Source organism: Pristiophorus japonicus, chromosome 5 (genome assembly GCF_044704955.1).
Source record: "Pristiophorus japonicus isolate sPriJap1 chromosome 5, sPriJap1.hap1, whole genome shotgun sequence".
In the NCBI taxonomy this organism is placed as follows: Eukaryota; Metazoa; Chordata; class Chondrichthyes; family Pristiophoridae; genus Pristiophorus; species Pristiophorus japonicus.
In genome coordinates, this window is record NC_091981.1 from 288990483 (window position 1) to 289014024 (window position 23542).

The 23542-nt window shown below is 49.5% G+C and overlaps 1 protein-coding gene across 1 annotated transcript in view; it reads right to left on the reverse strand.

Annotated features, from left to right (window-relative positions):
- LOC139264748 (E3 ubiquitin-protein ligase TRIM7-like) overlaps positions 1-22154 on the reverse strand; it is a 32959-nt gene extending 10805 nt beyond the window's left edge. The window contains exons 1-5 of the mRNA XM_070881783.1: positions 21371-22154; positions 16074-16169; positions 13416-13646; positions 9684-9706; positions 4175-4308 (exon numbers count right to left, since the gene is read on the reverse strand). Coding sequence (XP_070737884.1) covers positions 4175-4308; positions 9684-9706; positions 13416-13646; positions 16074-16169; positions 21371-21865 — 979 coding nt within the window. The 5' untranslated portion in view covers positions 21866-22154. The remainder of the gene's footprint in view (positions 1-4174; positions 4309-9683; positions 9707-13415; positions 13647-16073; positions 16170-21370) is intronic.
- Between the last annotated feature and the right edge of the window lie 1388 nt (positions 22155-23542).

Consider the following 23542-nt stretch of genomic DNA (forward strand, 5'->3'; position numbering starts at 1 on the left):
GCTTTTTTAGTCATTCTTTGCTGTTGCTTAAAATCTTCCCAATCCTCTAGTTTCCCACTAACCTTGGCCACCTTATACGCATTGGTCTTTGATTTGATACTTTCCTTTATTTCCTTTAACGGCTGGTTATCTCTTCTCTTGCCACCCTTCTTTTTCACTGGAATATATTTTTTTTGCGCAATATGAAAGAGCTCCTTAAAAGTCCTCCACTGTTCCTCAATTGTGCCACCGTTTAGTCCTTGTTTCCAGTCTACTTTAGCCAACTTTGCCCTCATCCCTAAACCCTTTGTTTAAGCATAGTACGCTCGTTTCTGACACAACTTCCTCATCCTCAATCTGTATTACAAATTCAACCATATTGTGATCACTCATTCCAAGAGGATCTTTTACGAGGAGATCGTTTATTTTTCCTGTCTCGTTACACAGGACCAGATCGAAAATGGCTTGCTCCCTTGTAGGTTCTGTTACATACTGTTCTAAGAAACAATCCCGTATGCATTCTATGAATTCCTATGAATAAAAGACCAAGGTCATTACAGTTTGAGCACAACACATTGCCTCGTGGAGTCATTCATAGGTACATTACAGACATAATAACATGGAGTAGTTGAGGCAAATAGCATAGATGCCTTTAAGTACATGAGAAAGAAAGGAATAGCAGGGTAAGTTGATAGGTTAGATGAGGTGGGGTACAAGGAGGCTCATGTGGAGTAGAAACATTGGTATAGACCAGTTGGGCCGAATCGCCTGTTTTTGTGTCGTAAATTCTATGTAATTCTATGTATGATGTGCCAGCTGTAATTTGATTTATTTCACTAGTTACATAATGTTATCCATGACTGTATTATGGCCATGGGGGAAGAAAATAAAATCTGTATTTTGCTTAAAACAGGTGCAGCAGTATTTCCTATCCCACCTGCCCATGTGTCAGCCCCTCCATGCAGCCCACTGTAATGGCAGGTGCAAGATACCTTATTTGTGTGTACATATATACGTAGGATTTGGATTTGGTTTAATCTCATGTGATTAAACTTTCTGGTTTCTTTTTGCTGAATGAAATGGTTAAAAGTTGTTTATTCCCAGGATGCTTTCGGGTTTAATTTGCCAGGTTACAATTTAGCTGACATGATGGGTGAGGTGTTTGCAGAAACGACAGGATGTACAAGATTCATGTCGCTTGACTTGTTTTCACAGCCATATTGGGAAACACTTAGCCAAGGTAGCTTTGAGATAAGTAATGTAACAATAGAAGAACAGGATGGAAAACAAGTCGGCATCTGTTGTTTTGAAGAAAATACATCCTTTATAACACTTGTCATGCCATAATGAATCAGTATTCAATGCAAAACAGACTATAACGATCTCAGTCTTTTGTGAACAAGTTGTAGAGAGAGTCAGGATTGGAAAGGAACCACAAGAGGGCTATATGTCTCTACCCGGAGTAGTATCGTTTATTTCTTCGGATATCTACTGATTAAAAATAATGTGTGTATCTGGACTTTGTATTTTATTCGTTCATGGGATGTGGGCATCGCTGGCAAGGCCAGCATTTATTGCCCGTCCCTAACTGCCCTTGAGAAGGTGGTGGTGAGCCACCTTCTTGAACTGCTGCAGTCCGTGTGGTGAAGGTACTCCCACAGTGCTGTTAGGGAGGGAGTTGACCCAGTGACGATGAAGGAATGGCGATATACTTCCAAGTCAGGGAACGTGGAGGTGATGGTGTTCCCATGAACCTGCTGCCCTTGTCCTTCCGGGTGGTAGAGGTCGCGGGTTTGGGAAGTGCTGCGGAAGAAGCCTTGGCGAGTTGCTGCAGTGCATCTTGTAGATGGTGCACACTGCAGCCACGGTGCGTCGGTGATGGAGGGAGTGAATGTTTAAGGTGGTGGATGGGGTGCCAATCAAGCGAGCTGCTTTGATCTGGATCGTGTCGAGCTTCTTGAGTGTTGGCGGAGCTGCACTCATCCAGGCAAGTGGAGAGTATTCCATCACACTCCTGACTTGTGCCATGTAGATGGTGGCAAGGCTTTGGGGAGTCAGGAGGGGAGACACTCGCCGCAGAATACCCAGCTTCTGACCTGCTCTTGTAGCCACAGTATTTTTGTGGCTGGTCCAGTTAAGTTTCTGGTCAATGGTGACCCCCAGGATTTTGATTGTGAGGGATTTGGCGATGGTAATGTCATTGAATGTTAAGGGGCAGTGGTTAGACACTCGGTTGTTGGAGATGGTCATTGCCTGGCACTTGTGTGGCGCGAATGTTACCCGCCAGTTATCAGCCCAAGCATGAATGTCATCCAGGTCTTGCTGCATGCGGGCATAGACTGCTCCATTATCTGAGGTGTTGTGAATGGCACTGAACACTGTGCAGTCATCAGTGAACATCCCCACATCTGACATGATGGAGGGAAGGTCATTGATGAAGCAGCTGAAGATGGTTGGGCCGAGGACACTGCCCTGAGGAACTCCTGCAGCGATGTCCTGGGGCTGTGATGATTGACCTCCAACCACCACAACCATCTTCCTTTGTGCTGGGTATGACTCTAGCCGGTGGAGAATTTTCCCGCTGATTCACATTAACTTCAATTTTACTAGGGCTCCGTGATGCCACACTCAATCAAATGCTGCCTTGATGTTGAGGGCAGTAACTCTCACCTCAACTCTAGAATTCCGCTCTTTTGTCCATGTTTGGACCAAGGCTGTAATCAGGCCTGGAGCCGAGCGGTCCTGGTGGAACCCAACCTGAGCATCGGTGAGCAGGTTATTGTGAGTAAGTACCGCTTGATAGCACTGTCGACAACACCTTCCATCACTTGGTCAAATACAAATAAACAGAGAAGTTGCAAACCCTATTCTGGGGTCAGCATCAAACTGCTTACACAGGGTCTCACTTTGCATATTTGCTGAGGGCTTAAACTGACAGCCCTGCGAGGGAGGGCTGTGGATAAATGGTTGGGCAGATGTCCCTCTGTGAACTGTTCCCTTGAGGAACATCCATAATAGAAATTCTACACGGAGGTCTCTGGTCCGTGTTTCTGTATCTGTGCTGGTTGCCTCTCAGAATGGGAGTCTCTGGCTGTACCTGTGTGTGTGGTTCCATATCAACATCTATGCATCTGTGCCCATGTGCACATACCGGCCTGAGTGTCTGCATCTGATTTGATAGAGGTATTTAAATTCATGGAACAGAGAAACATAGAAAATAGGTGCAGGAGTGGGCTATTCGGCCCTTCGAGCCTGCACCACCATTCAATAAGATCATGGCTGATCATTCACCTCAGTACCCCTTTCCTGCTTTCTCTCCATACCCCTTGATCCCTTTAGCAGTAAGGGCCATATCTAACTCCCTCTTGAATATATCCAATGAACTGGCATCAACAACTCTCTGCGGTAGGGAATTCCACAGGTTAACAACTCTCTGAGTAAAGAAGTTTAGAGAGAGTAAATAAAGTGAAATGGTTTCCAATGGCTGAAGGGTCGGTAACCAGAGGGCACAGATTTAAGGTGATTGGCAAAAGAACCAGAAGCGACATGAGGAAAAACTTTTTTACGCAGCGAGTGGTTAGGATTTGGAATTCACGGCCGGAAAGGGCGGTGGATACAGATTCAGTAACAGCCTGCAAAAGGGAATTGGATAAATATTTGAAAGAGAAAACATTTCAGTGATATGGGGACAGAGCGGGGAGTGGAATTAACCGGATTGCTCTTCGAAAGAGCCGGTGCAGACTCGATCGGCCGAACAGCTCCTTTTGTGCTGTTTCATAGAAACATAGAAAATAGGTGCAGGAGTAGGCCATTCGGCCCTTCGAGCCTGCACCACCATTCAATAAGATCATGGCTGATCATTCACCTCAGTACCCCTTTCCTGCTTTCTCTCCATACCCCTTGATCCCTTTAGCCATAAGGGCCATATCTAACTCCCTCTTAAATATATCCAATGAGCTGGCATCAACAACTCTCTGCGGCAGGGAATTCCACAGGTTAGCAACTCTGAGTGAAGAAGTTTCTCCTCATCTCAGTCCTATGATTCTATGACCTGTTTGCATCGATGTCCATCTGTCTGTCTCCCTGTTTCTAATTATGCTCCTGTGTCTGCCAAAGTCTGTCTCCTTTCTTGCAGTGTTTACGGACGTTGCCAGGACATGGGTTTCTTGTATTTATAAACGCCGCACTCTCTTACCTATCATGCTCAATATAACCGAGTGGTACACCATGGATTTATCCATCAACTGCTTGATGTGTTCGGATATAAAACGTGTGTTCAACGTTTCCTTGTGAACAGTTGGGTTTTGTTGGCTTTGAAGCTCAGCAGTCCTGCAACGAAGGAGGGAACAATCCTGGTAACAACAACGCACATTGATATAGCGCCTTTAACATAGTAAAACGTCCCAAGCAATGTTCCCTTTCATTTGTTGGGGGTGCAGGATCCCTTTAAGGGGTTGTGCAGCCCATTCAAAATACCGTACATGCGCGGTTTTTCCTACTTGAAAGGCAGTGAGCCAGCTACGCGTGAGGTGCAGAGCGCAGTCGCGCAGTTACACAGCCCACACACAGCCTCGCAGCTTAAGGGGAACATTGGTCCCAAGGTGCTTCACAGGAGCATTATCAAACATTATCTGACAGCGAGCCACAGAAGACCTCATAGAATCATAGTATGACACAGCACAGTAGGAGGCCACTCGGCCCATCATGTCTGTGCCGGCTCTGTGAAAGAGTGATCCAATTAGTCCCACCCTCCTGCTCTTTTCCCAAAGCCCAGCAAATTATTCCTTTTCAAGTATTTATCCAATTAACTTTTGAAGGTTATTGCCGAACCTGCTTCCACCGTCCTTTCAGGCAGTAAATTCCACATTGAGTAGAGAAGATTAAGGCGCGATCTAATTGAGGTGTTTAAGACAATTAAAGGATTTGCTAGGGTAGATCGAGAGCAACTATTTCCTCTGGCGGGGGGAGTCCACAACAAGGGGGTGTGACCTTAAATTAGAGCCAGGCCGTTCAGGGGTGATGTCAGGAAGCACTTCTTCACACACAGAGCAGTGGGAATCTGGAACTCTCCCTCCCAAAAAGCTGTTCAGGATGGGGGTGGTCAATTGAAAGTTGCAAAACAGGTCGATAGATTTTTGTTTGACCAGGGTATTAAGGAACACGGAACCAAGGTGGGTAGATGGAGTTCAAATACCAATCAGCCATGATCTCATTGAATGGGGCCATAGGCTCGAGGGGCTGAGTGGCCCCCTCCTGTTCCTGTTCCAGGCACCCCATTTATACAATCCATCCTGTCAAACATCCGAACTTGACCTCACGGCGTCACAGGAGTGTTAACAAACAAAATTTGACACATAGCTACGGAGTTATTAGGACAGAAAAAAAAAATCACAGAGCAAGTTATTATTTAAATGGAGAAAGATTGCAAAGTGCTGCAGTACAGCGGGACCTGGGGGTACTTGTGCATGAAACACAAAAGGTTAGTATGCAGGTGCAGCAAGTGATCAGGAAGGCCAATGGAATCTTGGCCTTTATTGCAAAGGGGATGGAGTATAAAAGCAGGGATATCTTGCTACAGTTGTACAGGGTATTGGTGAGGTCACACCTGGAATACTGCGTACAGTTTTGGTTTCCATATTTACGAAAGGATATACTTGCTTTGGAGGCAGTTCAGAGAAGGTTCACTAGGTTGATTCCGGAGATGAGAGGGTTGATTTATGAGGAAAGGTTGAGGAGGTTGGGCCTCTACTCATTGGAGTTCAGAAGAATGAGAGGTGATCTTATCGAAAAGTGTAAGATTATGAGGGAGCTTGACAAGGTGGATGCAGAGAGGATGGTTCCGCTGATGGGGAGACTAGAACTCGGGGGCATGATCTTAGACTAAGAGGCCACCCATTTAAAACTGAGTTGAGGAGAAGTTTCTTCTCTCAGAGAATTGTAGATCTGTGGAATTTGCTGCCTCAGAGAGCTGTGGAAGCTGGGACATTGAATAACTTTAAGACAGAAATAGACAGTTTCTTAAACGATAAGGGCATAAGGGGTTATGGGAAGCGGGCAGGGAAGTGGAACTGAGTCCATGATCAGATCAGCCATGATCGTATTAAGTGGCGGAACAGGCTCGAGGGGCCATATGGCCTACTCGTTCCTATTTCTTATGTTCTTATGTGACCAAAAGTTCAAAGAGGTAGGTTTTAAGGAACGTCTTAAAGGAGGAGGGAGAGATAGTGAGGCGGAGAGGTTTAGGGAGGGAGTTCCAGGATTTAGGGCCCAGGCAGCTGAAGGCACAGTCGTCAATGTGGAGTGATTAAAATCAGGGATGCGCAATAGGCCAGAATTGAAGAAACACAGGGATCTCGGAGGTTTGTAGGGGAGGAGGAGGTTACAGAGATAGGGAGTGTTGGAGGGCTGGAGGAGGTTACAGAGATAGGGAGTGTTGGAGGGCTGGAGGAGATTACAGAGATACGGAGGGTTGTAGTGCTGGTGGAGGTTACAGAGACAGGGAGGGTTGTGGGGCCAGAGGAGGTTATAGAGATAGGGAGGACTGTAGTACATGAGGAGGTTAGAGAGACCTCGGAGAATTGTAGGGCTGGAGGAGGTTACAGAGATAGGGAGGGTTTTAGGGCTGGAGGAGGTTACAGAGAAAGGGAGGGTTGTAGGGCTGGAGGAGTTTACAGAGATAGGGAGGGTTGTAGGGCTGGAGGAGTTTACAGAGATAGGGAGGGTTGTAGGGTTGGAGGAGGTTACAGAGATAGGGAGGGTCGTAGGGCTGGAGGAGGTTACAGAGATAGAGGGGGTTGGAGGGCTGGAGGAGATTACAGAGATAGAGAGGGTTGAAGGGCTGGAGGTTACAGAGATAGGGAGGGTTGTAGGGCTCGAGAAGGTTACAGAGATAGGGAGGGTTGTAGGGCTGGAGGGTGTTACAGGGATAGGGAGGGTTGAGGCCGTGGAGAGATTTGGAAACACTGGCTCTTGAAGTGCACCCACGGAATGAAGGCCCTTCACCCCCACCCTGGGGTCAGGTGCCAGGCAGCATGGCCTAACGAGCCAATGGAGAGCCAGGCCTTGGCCTGCATGGGGTGGGTATCAACTCCCAGCAAGAAAGCCCGGGGCTCAGGTAGTTTTCGATCCGCCCTAGGCTTTGCTGATTCTAACCGTTAGGCCTCATTGCCGTGGGGTTTGGTGGGAATCGGGCAACCCGTCACTGCCTGCCTGCTTATAGGTGTAGGGAAGGGGCTTCACTGGAGGGTCTTGGAGGATGGAATAGGGGGGGTACGGGGGTATTCGGGGCAGGGGAGGCCTCAGCATTCCCTGTGGGGCCCGGAGGAACGGGACATCGTCGGGCTTCCATTGACGTCATCAGACACCCATCCCAACCCCCCATTCCCGCTCCCCCCCATCATCTGCCCATGTCAGTCAGGACCCCGCCTGCTCAGACATGCTGGGGGTGGGGGGGGAACCTTTTTAACTCTCCACCCACCCAGTCACTCCTTAAACTGTACACACTGGTGTAATGGGGCCAACAGTTAGGTAACCAACAGTGTTATAAACAACAACTTGTATTTATATAGCGCCTTTAACATAATAAAACATCCCAAGCCACTTCACAGGAGAGTTATAAAGCAAAATTTGACACCGAGCCACATAAGGAGAATTTAGGACAGGCTTGGTCAAAGAGGTAAGTTTTAAGGAGCATCTTAAAGGAGGAAAGCGAGATAGAGACGCGGAGAGGGTTGGGGAGGGAGTTCCAGAGCTAAGGGCCCAGGCACAGCCGCCAATGGTGGAGCGATTAAAATCAAGGATGCACAAGATGCCAGAATTGGAGGAGCGCAGAGATCTCGGAGGGGAGTAGAGCTGGAACAGATAGGGAGGGGAGAGGTCATGATGGAGGGACGAGAAAACAAGGATGAGAATTTTGAAGTTGAGGCATTGCTGGACCAGGAGCCAATGTGGGTCAGCGAGCACAGGGGTGAACGAGACTTGGTGCGAGTTAGGACATGGTCAGCAGAGGTTTGGACAAGCACAAGTTTATGGAGAGTGGTAGCTGGGAGTACGCTCAGGTAAATGTGAGTGTAGGAATGAGGCATTGCGCTGAGATCACCACCATTAATAACACACACACTCTTACACAATTCTCACACACACACTCTGTCACACACACACTCTGTCACACACACACTCTGTCACACACACACTCTGTCACACACACACTCTGTCACACACACACTCTGTCACACACACACTCTGTCACACACACACTCTGTCACACACACACTCAGGAAGTTGGGCCGAGAGCATACAGAAAGCAAACGTAGGCAGCGGAAGGAGCGTGCAGAAAACCCGACTTCCCACCCACCCTTTCCTTCAACCACTGCCTGTCCCACCTGTGACAGAGACTGTAATTCCTGTATTGGACTGTTCAGCCACATAAGGACTCACTCTTAGAGTGAAAGCAAATCTTCCTCGATTCCGAGGGACTGCCTATGATGACCCTACAATATTTATATAGCGCCTTTAATGTAGGAAATTGACAGCAGAAGGGGACATGAGGATGGGTGAATAAATATTTGGTCAAAGCCATAGGTTTCAAGGAGCTTCTGAAATGAGGACATTTCCCATCTACATGCTGCCCGTCGGTGACATCATTCGAAGACACAACGTCAGTTTCCACATGTACGCTGACAATACCGAGCTCTACCTCAGCACCAGCTCTCGCTCCCCCTCCACTATCACCATCTTGTTAGACTGCTTATTAGGAAGACCAAAGCCACTGTCTTCAGATCCCTGTCACAAACTCCGTTCTCCAGCCGGCGATTCCATCGCCCTCCCCCAGCAACTGCTTCAGGCTGAACCAGACTGTTCGCATCCTCAATGTCCGCTTTGATCCGGAATTGACCTTCCGACCCCACAGCCTCTCCCAGACTGCCTACTTGTCTACTTCCACCTCCGTAACATGGCCCTTCTCCGCTCCTGCCTCAGCCCATCTGCTGCTGAAACTCTCCTCCGTGCCTTTGTTAGCTCCATACTCGACTATTCCAATTCTCTCCTGGCCGGCCACCCATCTTGCACCCTCTATAAATGTCAACTCAATCCAAAACTCTTCTGCCTGTATCCTAACTCGCACCAAGGCTCGTTCATCCATCAACAACCCCCCCCCCCCACTGTGTGGGGAACTTTATGGAGGGAATTCCAGGAGATTACGGCCTAGGCGGCTGAAGGTCTGATCCGGTCCGGCCACCAGTGGTGTCGGGAAGGGAGTGGGAAGTGGGGATGCACAAGAGGCCAGAATTGGAGGAGCGCAGCGATCTCGGGGAGTTGTAGGGCAGGAGAAGGACAGGGAGGGACGAGGTCACAAAGGGATTTGAACACCAGAAAGGGAATGGTATAATCGGGGAGCTGGTGGACTGGGAGCCAATGTAGATCAGCGAGCACAGGGGGCGATGGGTGAATGGGACTTGGAGTCGGGCACGGGTTCAATAACAAGTAGGCAGGATGTTGGCCCTTGTTCCCCGGATATGTAGTCTCTCACGGGTGATGGCAAAATTGGGCGGGCTCTCTTACAGCTGTCCTGCGATCCTCTGGGCCCGATTTCCTCGCCACCCAGGCCACGCCTCATACCCGGGCGCTAAAGTGGACAATTTGCCCCAATGTAATAACCATTGTGACAGACAAGGGCACAGGTTCCCAAGCGGCTAAAAGAAACTTACTTCAAAAGGAACTGGCTGGATTTCTGTAGGGGGAGAAAGGAGAGAAGGTTAGAGCATTGAGTGCATAGGTCAACACACAACAACAACAACTTTATGTAGCGCCTTTAATGTAGTGAAACATCCCAAGGCGCGTCACAGGAGTGTTATGAGATAAAACTTTGACACCAAGTCACATAAGTAGAAATTAGGGCAGATGACCAAAAGCTTGGTCAAAGAGGTAGGTTTTAAGGAGCGTCTTAAAGGAGGAAAGAGAGGTAGAGAGGCGGAGAGGTTTAGGCAGGGAGTTCCAGAGCTTCGGGCCTAGGCAACAGAAGGCACGGCCACCAATGGTTGAGCGATTATAATCAGGGATGCTCAGGGCGGCAGAATTAGAGGAGCGCAGACATCTCAGGGGATAGTGGGGCTGGAGGAGATTACAGAGATAGGGAGGGGCGAGGCCATGGAGGGATTTGAAAACAAGGCTGAGAATTTTGAAATCGAGGCGCCACTTAACCGGGAGCCAATGTAGGTCAGCGAGCACAGGGGTGATGGGCGAGCGGGACTTGGTGCGAGTTAGGACACGGGCAGCTGAGTTTTGGATCACCTCTAGTTTACATAGGGTAGAATGTGGGAGGCCAGCCAGGAGCACGTTGGGATTGTGAAGTCTAGAGGTAACAAGGGCATGGATGAGGGCCTCAGAGTGAAATGAAACAAAGTAAGGCTGATATTAGAGGGTGTGGTGCATCAGGGCGGGTCGCAGGGACCCAATCATTAGACACGAGATGACACCATCGCTCCCCGGGTCAGGTGTGAGGCCCCACCAACCACGCTGGGAGGCGTTGGCAACACTCAAACAATGGTCAACCTCAGAGAAAGGCCTCATTCACCAGTACCTCGCCACTGTTTGCTGCAGATTAGTAGACCACCCCGTGGCATTGCTCACAGAGGATGCAGTGGTACGGGAATCCAGTGGGCCCCAGCCTGCAACCACAGTGTCACCGGGACCTGTCCACAAGGGAAATTTCCACCCAAGCCGATTAAACCAGCATTTTCGCTGTTAGCTGTTGATGTAAAAGGCCAAAAAATCGTGACAATTGAACGTTGAAGTTTGTGAGCAGGAAATGTGTGCACACACTGGATTTTTAATATACCAGTGGATTGCACGAGGAGTTAACAGCATGTGCAATCTTTAGGTGAAGCAAGGGCTGAATCGTGCAGAATAATTGCACGCACATACAATTCAGTCCCCATTTTAAAGTCATACATTTTGTCCCTTATTTTTATATAAAGCTTGGATTTTAGTTACAGTTAAATGCGGAAAATTAACGGCAATTTGGGAAGCAGGGAAGTGGAATTGGTTGGAAGGTAGGAATTTTTCTGCCGCACACACTGAGGAGCTGGGAGATGCACGAACTGAGATGCTACAGCCCCGCCACTGGTAGGAGGCTGTTATTACAGCGTGATATGTTTCCATAGCCAGTTTCCATTATAATTCATGTACATGGAGCACCATGACCTGTCAACACCTATGTAGTGCCATGTACAATGTAAGGTCTGTTTCGTAATGCACGCTGAAAAGAAAAGAAAATGTAACTATACCGTCACCCATTCCGTGTACTGTATAGTGACACATGTAATGTAATTTGTCGAATGTACGACAATGTATCCCGTATTGTACCAAATTGTACTTGAACTGAAAAGCAAGCAAATGTATCAAACGGAACTGCCGTCAGCACCCAAATGTAGTGTATGGGATTGCTGACCGCAGCTAAATGTACTGAACTGCTTTTGAAAGTACTGTACAAATTTTTTATATGAATAAAGTATATTTTAAAATTTAAAAAAAGTTTCCATTATAATTCTACACATAGGAGCTTGTGATGGGGAGAAAAAGGTGGCATAAAAGTGTGACAAAAAGAGTAAGTGAGGTCTTGTATACAAGTGCACACAGATATATCACTTTTATAATATTAGTAGTCGACCTCCCATGGAGTTGTACTTGGGGAGACAAGACCGGGTGTAGTTTACACAAGAACATAAGAAATAGGAGCAGGAGTAGGCCACATGGCCCCTCGAGTCATTCAATAAGATCCTGGCTGATCTTCTACCTCAACTCCACTTTCCCGCCCTATCTCCATATCCCTCGATTCCCTTAATATCCAAAAATCTATCAAACTCTGTCTTGAATATACTCAACGACTGAGCCTCCATAGCCCTCTAGGGTAGAGAATTCCAAAGATCCTCAGTGAAGAAATTTCTCCTCATCTCAGTCCTAAATGGCTGACCCCTTATTCTGAGACTGTGACCCCTGGTTCTAGACTCCCTGGCCAGGGGAAACATCCTCCCTGCATCTACCTGCTAAGCCCCTTAAGAATTTTGTATGTTTCAATGAGATCACCTCTCATTCTTCTAAGCTCTAGAGAATATAGGCCTAGTCTACTCAAGCTCTCCTCATAGGACAATCCCCCCCATCCCAGGAATGAGTGGTGAACCTTCGTTGCACTCCCTCTATGGCAAGTATATCCTTCCTTAGGTAAGGAGACCAAAACTGTACACAGTACTCCAGGTGCGGTCTCACCAGAGTGCTATATAATTGCAGTAAGATATCTTTACTCTTATACTCAAATCCTCTTGTAATAAAGGCCAACATACCATTTAATTTGCTAATTACTTGCTGTACCTGCATGTTAACTTTCAGTGATTTGTGTCCAAGGCACTGAGGCTCATCTGAACACCAACATTTCCCAATCTCTCACCTCTTAAAAAAGATTCTGTTTTTTTTCCATTTCCCTACCAAAGTGGATAACTTCACATTTCTCCACATTATATTCCATCTGCCACGTTCTTGCATACTCACTTAGCCTGTCTATATCCCTTTGCAGGCTCTTTGCATCCTCTTCACAGGCTACTTTCCCGCCTAGCTTTGTATCGTCAACAAACTTGGATACATTGCACTCGGTCCCTTCATCCAAACCATTGATATAGATTGTGAATAGCTGGGGCCCAAGCACCAATCCTTGTGGCACCCCACTAGTTACAACCTGCCAACCCAAAAATGACCCGCTTATTCCTACTCTCTGTTTTCTGTCCGTTAACCAATCCTCAATCCATGCTCATATATTACCCCCAATCCCATCAGCCCTAACGTTGAGCAATAACCTCTTGTGTGGCACCTTATCAAATGCCTTCTGACAATCCAAATACACCACATCCACTGGTTCCCCCTGAATAGTTTTCAGATGAATGTGTTACAGAGCAGGAGAGGTTATTCAAGCCTCATTTTAAAGTTATTCCTGTCCTTAATTTTTATATTACCATTATAAACTCCCATGTCCACATTTAGAATGGAAACACAAACAGAAAGCACTGGAAATACTCAGCAGGTCAGGCAGCATCTGTGGAAAGAGAAACAGAGTTAACGTTTCTGGTCGATGACCCTTTGTCAGAGTCCTGACGAAGGGTCATCGAGTGGAAACTTTAACTGTGTTTCTCGCTCCACAAATGCTGCCTGACCCACTGAGTATTTCCAGCATTTTCTGTTTTTATTTCAGATTTCCAGTATTTTGTTTATGTAGAATGGAAACAGCCTTGGTCAACATGTCCTGCTGTAACTACACCATCCAGCCAGTGGTGGCAGTACAGTCCCATCACTGGGAGGAGGACCAGTTTACAGAGGCAGTTTCCATTCTGGAAATTAATGTCAAAAACCATTGCCAGGAAGTGAGTATTTTAATGTATTATAAATAGAGGTACCTGGATAAACAACAGAGGGTCCCTTTCTACCAGATTCTGTATTTCATCATCTATCAGCCGAATCTGATTCATCCTCTTGTTTAACGTTTCGGAACAGTTGGTGCTCTGTGTCAACAATCGGAGGCTCTGCTCTTCAATCACCTTCAGCACATTTTCTTCATCTTCTTCTAGGCTCTTCCTCCACTCCGAGAACTTCTTCGATAGGTTTCCTTTCAGCCGATTGATCTGCGTCTGAAATGCCAAAGCATGGTCTTATTGTTTAAGGTGATTAGGGGAGGGTAGATAGAGAGAAATTATTTCCTCTGCTGAAAGATCTCATAGAATCATAGAATGATACAGCACAGAAGGAGGCCATTCGGCCCATCGTTCCTGTGCCGGCTCTTTGAAAGAGGTATCCAATTAGTCCCACTCCGCCTGCTCTTTCCCCAAAGACCCGCAAATTGTTTCTTGTCAAGTATATATACAATTCCCCAAGGGGGCATAACCTTAAAATTAGAGCCAGGCCGTTCAGGGGTGATGTCAGGAAGCACTTCTTCACACAAAAGGTAATGGAAATCTGGAACTCTCTCCCCCCAAAAAGCTGTTGAGGCTGGGGGCCAATTGAAAATGTCAAAACTGAGATCGATATAGAGTTTTGTTAGACAAGGGTATTAGGGTATGGAACCAAGGCGGGTAAATAGAGTTAAGATACAGACCAGCCATGATCTCATTGAATGGCGGAGCAGGCTCGAGGGGCTGAATGGGCTCCTCCTATTCCTGTGTTGCTATGATTACAAGCTGCTTTGGTTACCCTGTGAACACGGGGCACTTTACTGGACCATCGGTTTCATGCCAAACCGGAATCATCACTTGATTGTGTGTGAATTTTGTGCTGGTCTAGCTGAGATAGCAAATTCTGAGCAGGAGTAAGGAGTGGCCTGCCGCTGAATTGTGTCACCTCTCTGTTAGCTCAAGGCCCTTCCACCTTGGGTGAATGGGTCTTGGGTAACCAAGGGTTCTCTCCCCAGCCACGGCCAGCGTCTAGGAGGCAAGAACTGCAGGTGGACACCAAGACAAAGCACTGGACTCCACAAGGGAGCCAATACTGTAGGCGTGCGGAAACACTGTGGCATTCCTCTTCCCGCTGTAGGTGTGAACAGGGTTTTCGCCACAGGCATGGCGGCCTTATAGGAGAAGCATTGAGGAAATTCACTAGCTTGACGTCCAGATCGATCCAAGGGTGTTTCATGTATCCAAAAACCCGGGGGGGGGGGGAGGGGGATTTTGTACATGAAATGAATATTTATTGCCCATCCTTAGTTTCCCATGCAACCGAGTGGCTTAAGGGTTCATCACGTAGCATAGGACTGGAGTCATGTGCAGGCCAGACCTGGTAGGTTCCCTTGTGCTAAAAGGATGGGCGAGGCAATGGATGGATTTGATAACAAAGATGAGAATTTTGAAATCGAGGCGTTGTATAACCAGAATCCAACTGGAAGCGATCCTGCCGCGAAGTGCCAACCAGCAGCCCCGACTGCAAGCGCGAGCACTGGAGTGATGGGTGAACGGGGTTTGGTGAAGTTGGGGCACGGGCAGCCGAGTTTTGGACCACCTCTAGTTTATGTCGGATAGAATGTGGGAGGCCAGCCAAGAGTGTGTTGGAGTGGTCCAAGTCTCGAGGTAACAAAGGCATGGATGAGGGTTTCAGCAGTGGAAGAGCTGTGGCAGGGGCGGAGACTGAATCTGGGCTTGTGTCCTTTGGAAAAGAGGTGCACCAGTAAATTAAGCAATCCTACCGCTAAGTGCCTACCAGTAACCTCTGCTATAAGCACGACTGAAAGAGGAACGAGATCTGGAGATTCTTGGTCACCAGATTGTGGGCTGGACCTCACTGTCTTCGGAACGGTACAGGAGTGAGCAGCAGCAATAATTCCTGTTATCGACAGCGTGGGAGAGAGTCAGCCTTCTCAAAAGAGAAGGCCTCGAGGCGACTCAAGCGACGGTTTCACGAGAAAATGTGTCAGTAAATTGCTGAGCGTGGCGATACAGTCGCTGCAACACGTTGCGAAGCAAGCCGTGGGTCGCAGAGAATGCAGACAGCTAGTGATGGATTAATCAGGGGCCTTCCCATGATCCGACACTCCCTGCAGAGAATGGTGCCCTTTAACCAGAGCCAGATCCTGCGACCCCTTGGCATACTTGGGCTGTGGACATCACTGACAAGGCCAGTGTTTATTGTCCAACCCCAGTTGCCGCTCTTCGTGAACTGTTGCATGGGTTTGATACAACTGAGTGGCTTGTTAGGCCTGACTGCAGAGGGGCGGTTAAAAGTCAACCATGTTGGTATGGGATGGAGTCACATAGAGGCCAGACCGGGGAAAAGAGGGCAGGATCCTTTCCCTAAAGGGTCATTTAGTGAACCTGCTGAGTTATTAACGACAATCCAACAGCTTCATGGCCACTTTTACTGACGCCAGCTTTGTATTTGCTGATTTTTAAAATTAAAACCGGATTCACACAATTCTCGAACGGCCCACAGTGGGATCTGAACTCACGTTCTGCTGGATTATGAGTCCACTCATACAACCACTTTCACTGCCGCACCCATTCCAGAGGGAGAGCCCAATGCAATCAGAGACACCGCCCCAAGCGAACCCACTCCCAGTGCGCGCCCCCTACCTTTACTTCCGCTTCTGATTGCTGCAGCTCTTGGTGTTTGAAGTGACAACTCTGTTGATTTTGCAGCAGAATCTTCATACCGCTTAGCAATTTCCCCTGTAAAGAGAGTAGATATACTGCAGCATGAAGTAGAATGTAGGAAATGATTCATTTACCATAAGAACATAAGAAATAGGAACAGGAGTAGGCCATTCGGCCCCTCGAGCCTGCTCCGCTATTCAATAAGATCATGGTTGATCTTCTGCCTCAACCCCACTTTCCTGCCCTATCCCCTGATTCCCTTAATATCCAAAAATCTATCGATCTCTATCTTGATCATCATCATCACAGGCAGTCCCTCGAGTCGAGGATGACTTGCTTCCACACCAAAAAGTTCACAGGTGTTTCAATGAAAGACCTAATATTCCTGGTTCCGAACTAAATCTTGAAGGGTGGAAGGTGCCTGTGCGTGGATTTTTTTAACCTGTGGTGGCCGTTGCACACCAGCCACCACACGGACTTGACAGAGCTAGGTCTTGGTCCAGTGGCAAGGGTTATCCAAGACGACTGGAGACCAGCTCTGCTGCACGGACCTAGTGCGCACACATATCGCAGTGTGGGCTGGCCCGTGCTGCTCCTGGGCCCACGCCTCTTCTGATCCCTGAACTCACGCCTCTCCTGGGCCCCGATCATGTCGCTCTACAATCTCTCGCTGCTCCTTCGCCCCGACCTCGCCGCTCCTGCAGTACCTAGCCTCTGGGGCAGAGAATTCCCAAGATTCACCACCCTCTGAGTGAAGAAATTTCTCCTCATCTCAGTCCTAAATGGCCGACCCCTTATTCTGAGACTGTGACCCCTGGTTCTAGACTCCCCAGCCAGGGGGAAACATCCTCCCTGCATCTAACCTGTCAAGCCCTGTAAGAATTTTGTATGTTTCACTGAGATCACCTCTCATTCTTCTAAACTCTATGGAATATAGGCCTAGTCGACTCGATCTCTCCTCATAGGACAATCCCTTCATAGAAACATAGAAACATAGAAAATAGGTGCAGGAGCAGGCCATTCAGCCCTTCTAGCCTGCACCGCCATTCAATGAGTTCATGGCTGAACATGAAACTTCAGTACCCCCTTCCTGCTTTCTCGCCATAACCCTTGATCCCCCGAGTAGTAAGGACTTCATCTAACTCCCTTTTGAATATATTTAGTGAATTGGCCTCAACTACTTTCTGTGGTAGAGAATTCCACAGGTTCACCACTCTCTGGGTGAAGAAGTTTCTCCTCATCTCGGTCCTAAATGGCTTACCCCTTATCCTCAGACTGTGACCCCTGGTTCTGGACCTCCCCAACATTGGGAACATTCTTTCTGCATCTAACCTGTCTAAACCCGTCAGAATTTTAAACGTTTCTATGAGGTCCCCTCTCATTCTTCTGAACTCCAGTGAATACAAGCCCAATTGATCCAATCTTTCTTGATAGGAATCAGTCTGGTGAACCTTTGTTGCACTCCCTCTATGGCAAGTATATCCTTCCTTAGGTAAGGAGACCAAAACTGTACACAGTACTCCAGGTGTGGTCTCACCAGGGCCCTATATAATTGCAGTAAGACGTCTTTACTCTTATACTCAAATCCTCTTGTAATAAAGGCCAACATACCATTTGCTTTCCTAATTGCTTACTGTACCTGCATGTTAACTTTCAGTGGTTTGTGTACAAGGACACCCAGGTCCCTCTGAACACCAACATCTCCCAATCTCTCACCATTTAAAAAATACTCTGCACCAGTGGTGACTCCACCACCGGGAACGAGTAGAAAGAGGTTTTGGGGCACCCGTTAGGAGTTGCCAAACCTCCAGGATTGGCATGGAGTCTCCAAGAATTGTAGATTAGCAGCTGCTGCTAGCAAGACCCGGGAGTAAATTCATAGGGGCATTGAAAGAAATTGTGCATTTTTTTTCCCATTTTCTTTGAATGCTTTCTGTTCAATTAGTCATAAAAAATATTGGAGACGGGGCGGGGTTTAAAAAAGTCTGTTTGACTGACATTCAAGGAACATCCAATGGGGTAATAAGGGCCTTTTCACTTTCCGATTGGCTGTAGGAATGCGAGGCGCCGCAAGGCGACCAATGGCGGGAGGGTGGGGGCGGGGCAATCGGCGGCAACAGGTCATGTGATGAAGCCTCCTGGACCGCATCCAATCAGAGTTGGCAACCCGAGTACCCAAACTGTCAGCTTTTGGCCACTACTCGTGGAGTCCCTGGGGGTCACAGGGCGAGAGAGGTTCATTCGACCCATCGTGCCAGCTCTTCCACAGGCTCACTTTATTCTCATCCCATTCCCCTGCCTTTTCCCCATATCCTTTGATATTCTTCCTCTTCAAAGAAGACCTATTCAATCCCTTTATAACTTCTCACCAATTCACCTCCTCTTGCCTTGAACAGAACTATTTGCTCCACCATTGGTGGCCGTGCCTTCAGCTGCCGAGGCCCTAAACTCTGGAATTCCCTCCCTAAACCTCTCTTCGTCTTCTTTCCTCCTTTAAGACGTTCCATAAAACCTACTTCTTCTGCTCTAATATTCCCTAATGTGGCTCAGTGCTATATTTTGTTTGATAACGCTCCTGTGAAGCGCCCTGGAAAGTTTTAGTACTTTAAAGGTGCAAGTTGTTGATGTTGTTATAAAGCCATTTTTCAAAACTGCCACCAAGCTCCTGGTCTACAGGGCTGTAGTAATACCCACCCTCCTGTATGGCTCAGAAACATGGACCATGTACAGTAAACACCTCAAGTCGCTGGAGAAATACCACCAACGATGTCTCCGCAAGATCCTACAAATCCCCTGGGAGGACAGACGCACCAACATTAGCGTCCTCGACCAGGCCAACATCCCCAGCATTGAAGCACTGACCACACTTGATCAGCTCCGCTGGGCCGGCCACATAGTCCGCATGCCAGACACGAGACTCCCAAAGCAAGCGCTCTACTCGGAACTCCTTCACAGCAAACGAGCCAAAGGTGGGCAGCGGAAACGTTACAAGGACACCCGCAAAGCCTCCCTGATAAAGTGCAACATCCCCACCGACACCTGGGAGTCCCTGGCCAAAGACCCGCCCTAAGCGGAGGAAGTGCATCCGGGAGGTCGCTGAGCCCCTCGAGTCTCATCGCCGAGAGCATGCAGAAATCAAACGCAGGCAGCGGAAAGAGCGTGCGGCAAACCTGTCCCACCCTCCCTTTCCCTCAATGACTATCTATCCCACCTGTGACAGGGACTGTGGTTCTCATATTGGACTGTTCAGCCACCTAAGGACTCATGTTAAGAGAGGAAGCAAGTGTTCTTCGATTCCGAGGGACTGCCTATGATGAAAGCCACTTGGTACAGGAAAGTCCGAAAGACCTGGTCCAGGCTGCCCGAGGTCTCGGATAGTTTTCCGGTGAGTATCCGAGTTCCACAGACGAGGAAGGAGCCAGGATTGAATCCCTGGGCTGTAAGGAGTTAGCTGCTCTCAGCTGGGGTAGGGGAGGTGGGTGGACTCCAGGTTAAGGAGGAGTAGATCGATCGGCCAGGATTCTTGCTCCTGATTACTATCCGGAGATCCCTGCTGGGAGTGTGCATGTGTGGACGCAGAGTGAGGGGAGGGGAGGGCCCGGATGCGTTGTCCCTTCTGTGGTCAAATACCCCGATGACACCCACCACCTAGGCTCACCCCAGGAGTAATGGCCACTTGGGAGAGGTGCCCTGGAACCATGGGACCAACCCCAGTGGGGAGACAAGGGGAGGAGGAAAGGGGGAATTAGAGAGATCTAAAGGGGCCTTTTTCTCCTCCACAGTCACACACTCTGGGCCTGATATTCGTCTGGAGCCCTGGCCTGGTTCGCACAGTTTCTCCACTCTGTCATGATTTGGGGCAGACAGACAGAAGGAGGCTCCCCAATATGTGTTTGAGACGTTGGGGGATGGGGTTGGGTTGGGTGTCTCAGGGTTTTGAGGGATCGGGGTCGGTTGGGTGTTGGGGGATTGGGTTGGGGGTGCTGGGGTTGGGGATGGGGGGGCGTTGGGTCGGGTGTCCCATGATTGGGGGAAGGGGGGTTGGGTTGGGTGTCCCGGGGTTGGGGGATTGGGTTGGGTGTCCCGGGGTTTTGGGGGATGGGGGGTTGGGTAGGTTGTCCCAGGGTTGGGGGATGGGGGTGGGCTGGGTGTCCCAGGGTTTTGGGGTGGGAGGTGGCCTGGAGTTTGGTGGTTGTCCCGGTGTAGTGTGGGGGGATGGGATGTAGGGCGGGGATAGAGGGGTGGGTGTCGCAGTGTGGCACGGGGGATTGGAGTGGGGTGGGTGTCCCACACTCCTGCCTCCTCCGGAAGGTATGGTGCACTGGGACTCCATGGCTCTATCCCAGGTCCACACACCGTGGGTCTCTGAGATTAATGGCGCTGTGAGTGGGAGGTGCAGAGCAGAGCGGAGGGATAGCCGCCCTGGGGCACTCTCAGCTTCCTGCATCCTTTCGGCCATCCAGCCCACCCAGACCACCCATCCCAGCCCCGCCCACCCCAGCCCAGACCACCCAGCCCCGCCCACCCCAGCCCATCCAGACCACCCATCCCAGACCCACCCAACCCAGCCCAGCACAACCCCGCCCATCCAGCCCACCCATCACAGCCCCGCCCAACCCAGCCCCGCCCACCCAGACCAACCCAGACCCACCCATCCAGACCACCCATCACAGCCCCGCCCAACGCAGCCCAGCCCAGACCACCCAGACCACCCATCCCAGCTCCGTCCACCCAGACCATCCATCCCAGCCCTGCCCAGCCCAGCCAGAACAGGCTCAATCCCCTCCATCTCCATCACATCATTGACATTAAAACAGTTTCCTTAAATCTGAAGCTAACCCTTCTCCTTCATGCCGTAGACCCTTAGAGCACAGAAGGAGGCCATTGGGCCCATTGCCCCTGTGCCGGCTCTATGAAAGAGCTGTCCAATTAGTCCCACTCGCCTGCTCTTTCCCCACAGCCCAACAAATTCCCCCTTCTCAAGTATTCATCCAATTACTTTTTGAAAGTTACCGTTGAATCTGCTTTCAGGCTGCGCGTTCCACATCACAAGAAATTGCTGCGTAAAAATCTCTCCATATCTCCCCTCTAATTCTTTTACTTAATTCTGGTTACCGTCTCTCCTGCCACTGGAAACCGTTTCTCCTTATTTGCTCTATCAAAACATTTGATAATTTTGAACACCCCTCCTAAAGCTCCCCTTAGCTTTCTGTGTTGTAAGGAGAACAACTCCAGCTTCCCATGTACCTGAAGTCCCTCAACCCATTGCCACTCACCTTTATATTAGCTTGTGCCTTCACCAGGCTCATCAGTGTATGGGATTTGTGTCTGCCTGTTATTGTACAGGGGCCGCACACACATTCTCCATCGTCTTCACAGTAAAACTCCAGGACCTCGTTGTGCTCGTGGCACTGTGTCTCTGGGAGATCGCCCGTGGCCTCGATGGGAGCGTCCCCTTTGCCGGCCTCCTGTGGGTCTCCTCCGGCCGAGGGAAGGTCGGCAGCGGGGGCAGGGTGGGCAGCCACCCCCACCTCCGGTTCCTCGGGCTCGGCCGGGTCACACAGCCCGGGGCTCGGCCCCAGGCCGGGCTCGGAGGCGAAGGTGACTCCGCACCCCGGGCAGTCGAACTCGTTCTCGCCCGTGGCCTGGGCCTGGACCTCCTCGCTACACTTTGAGCAAAGGCTGTGGTCGCAGGGCAACTGCACGGCGTCCGGGGACTGCGAGAGGCACACCACACAAGCCTGCTCCTGCGATGAAGCCCAGCCCTCCATCCTCACCGGGACCTTGCGGAGAGGTTCGGCACGGCACGGCACGGCAGAGAGCGTGCAGTCCAGAGCTGGGGAAAGGTCTGCGGCTTACAGGCAACTGACTGGGAGGGACTGGAGACCGGCTGTTACAGTTTCAAGGTTCGCTCTGGCTGGAGATTAACCCTTTGTCGGCTGCAGGAGATAGAGCAGACTGCGATCTCACAGCTTCCCCCCCATTCCCCCTGCACAATGGCTCCCTGGGACCAGTGCAGTACAGCTTCCCGAACTCAACTTCATAACTCCCTCTGCAAGGGGTGGGCTGGCCGACACGTCCCTAGTTGTCAGGAGCCGTCTCTATTTGGGTTTAACCCGCATCCACCTGAGCTTTTTGGGGGGGGGGGAGCGTTCCAGATTTTCACTACCCTTTGTGTGAAGAAGTGCTTCCTGACATCACCCCTGAACGGCCTCGCTCTAATTTTAAGGTTCCCCTTGTTCTGGACTCCCCTCACCAGAGGAAATAGTTTCTCTCTGTCTACCCTATCAAATAATCATCTCAATTAGATCACACCCTTAATCTTCCAAACGGGGCATTCATTACATTAATGGAGTCCGTGTTCCATGTTTTTATTGAATGCACGAGGTTGCAGCCCCTGTTCCACTATTTGAAGGGGCTGCTCCTGAAATTCTGGCTGCACTTCAGTCCCACTCTCCTGATCTTTGGGCACCCTGTGCGGAGGGGAGCGGGTAGGTCCGAAGGCCTCCTCGTAGGACTGCTCCTGGGCACGGCCAAGGGTGCCATCAGCCGGTCCAGGCAGCGGGCGGTCGAGGGGGTCGTTCAACCTGACTGCCTGCCTCTCTTCCGCTCTTACATCCGGTCCAGGGTGTCCTTGGAGATGGAGCACGCGGTGTCCACCGGTACGCTCGCGGCCTTCCGCGAGAGGTGGGCACCGGAGGGACTGGAGTGCATCATCACGCCCGGCAACCAAATTTTAATTTGATTTTACGTTTTAAAGTTAATTTGTTTTAATTGCCGGTGCTTTTAGTGTCCCCTTCCCTTTTATAGGGGGCACTGGGGAAAAATTGTGATTTTAGTGCCCAAAAAAAAACGAAAAAAAAAGAAAAAAAAAAAAAAAAAAGGGGGGGAAAAAAGGGCCTTGTAAATGTCTGGTGTGTCACCCAGGTCGGGTGGCACAGTTTAATGTTTATGTTTTGCAGGTAGACTCTAAAAGAGTTTCATTACATTAATGGGGCGGTGAAAAGACAGGGCGTGTATTTTATTTGTGGGGTGCACGGCCCCCTTAATGGGCTGCGTGGCCCATTCACACTTGCGCGCATGGGCGTTTTTCACATTGTTGAGCCCGAACGGCCTGAACGGGACCTCCAGACTGCTGTGTGGCCGCACAGATTAACGGGGAACATTGCCCAAAGCACGTTACAGCCAATCAAGTGTCTTAGAAGGAGGAAAGAGAGAGGTGGAGAGGCGGAGAGGTTTAGCGAGGGAGTTCCAGAGCTTGGGGCCTCGGCAGCTGAAGGCACGGCCACCGATGGTGGACCGATTATAATCAGGGGATGCGCAAGGGACCAGAATTAGAGGAGCGCAGACATCTCAGGGAGTTGTAGGACTGGAGACGTGTTACAGAGATAGGGAGGGGCGAGACCATGGAGGGATTTGAATACAAGGATGAGTAGCCCAATGATTGT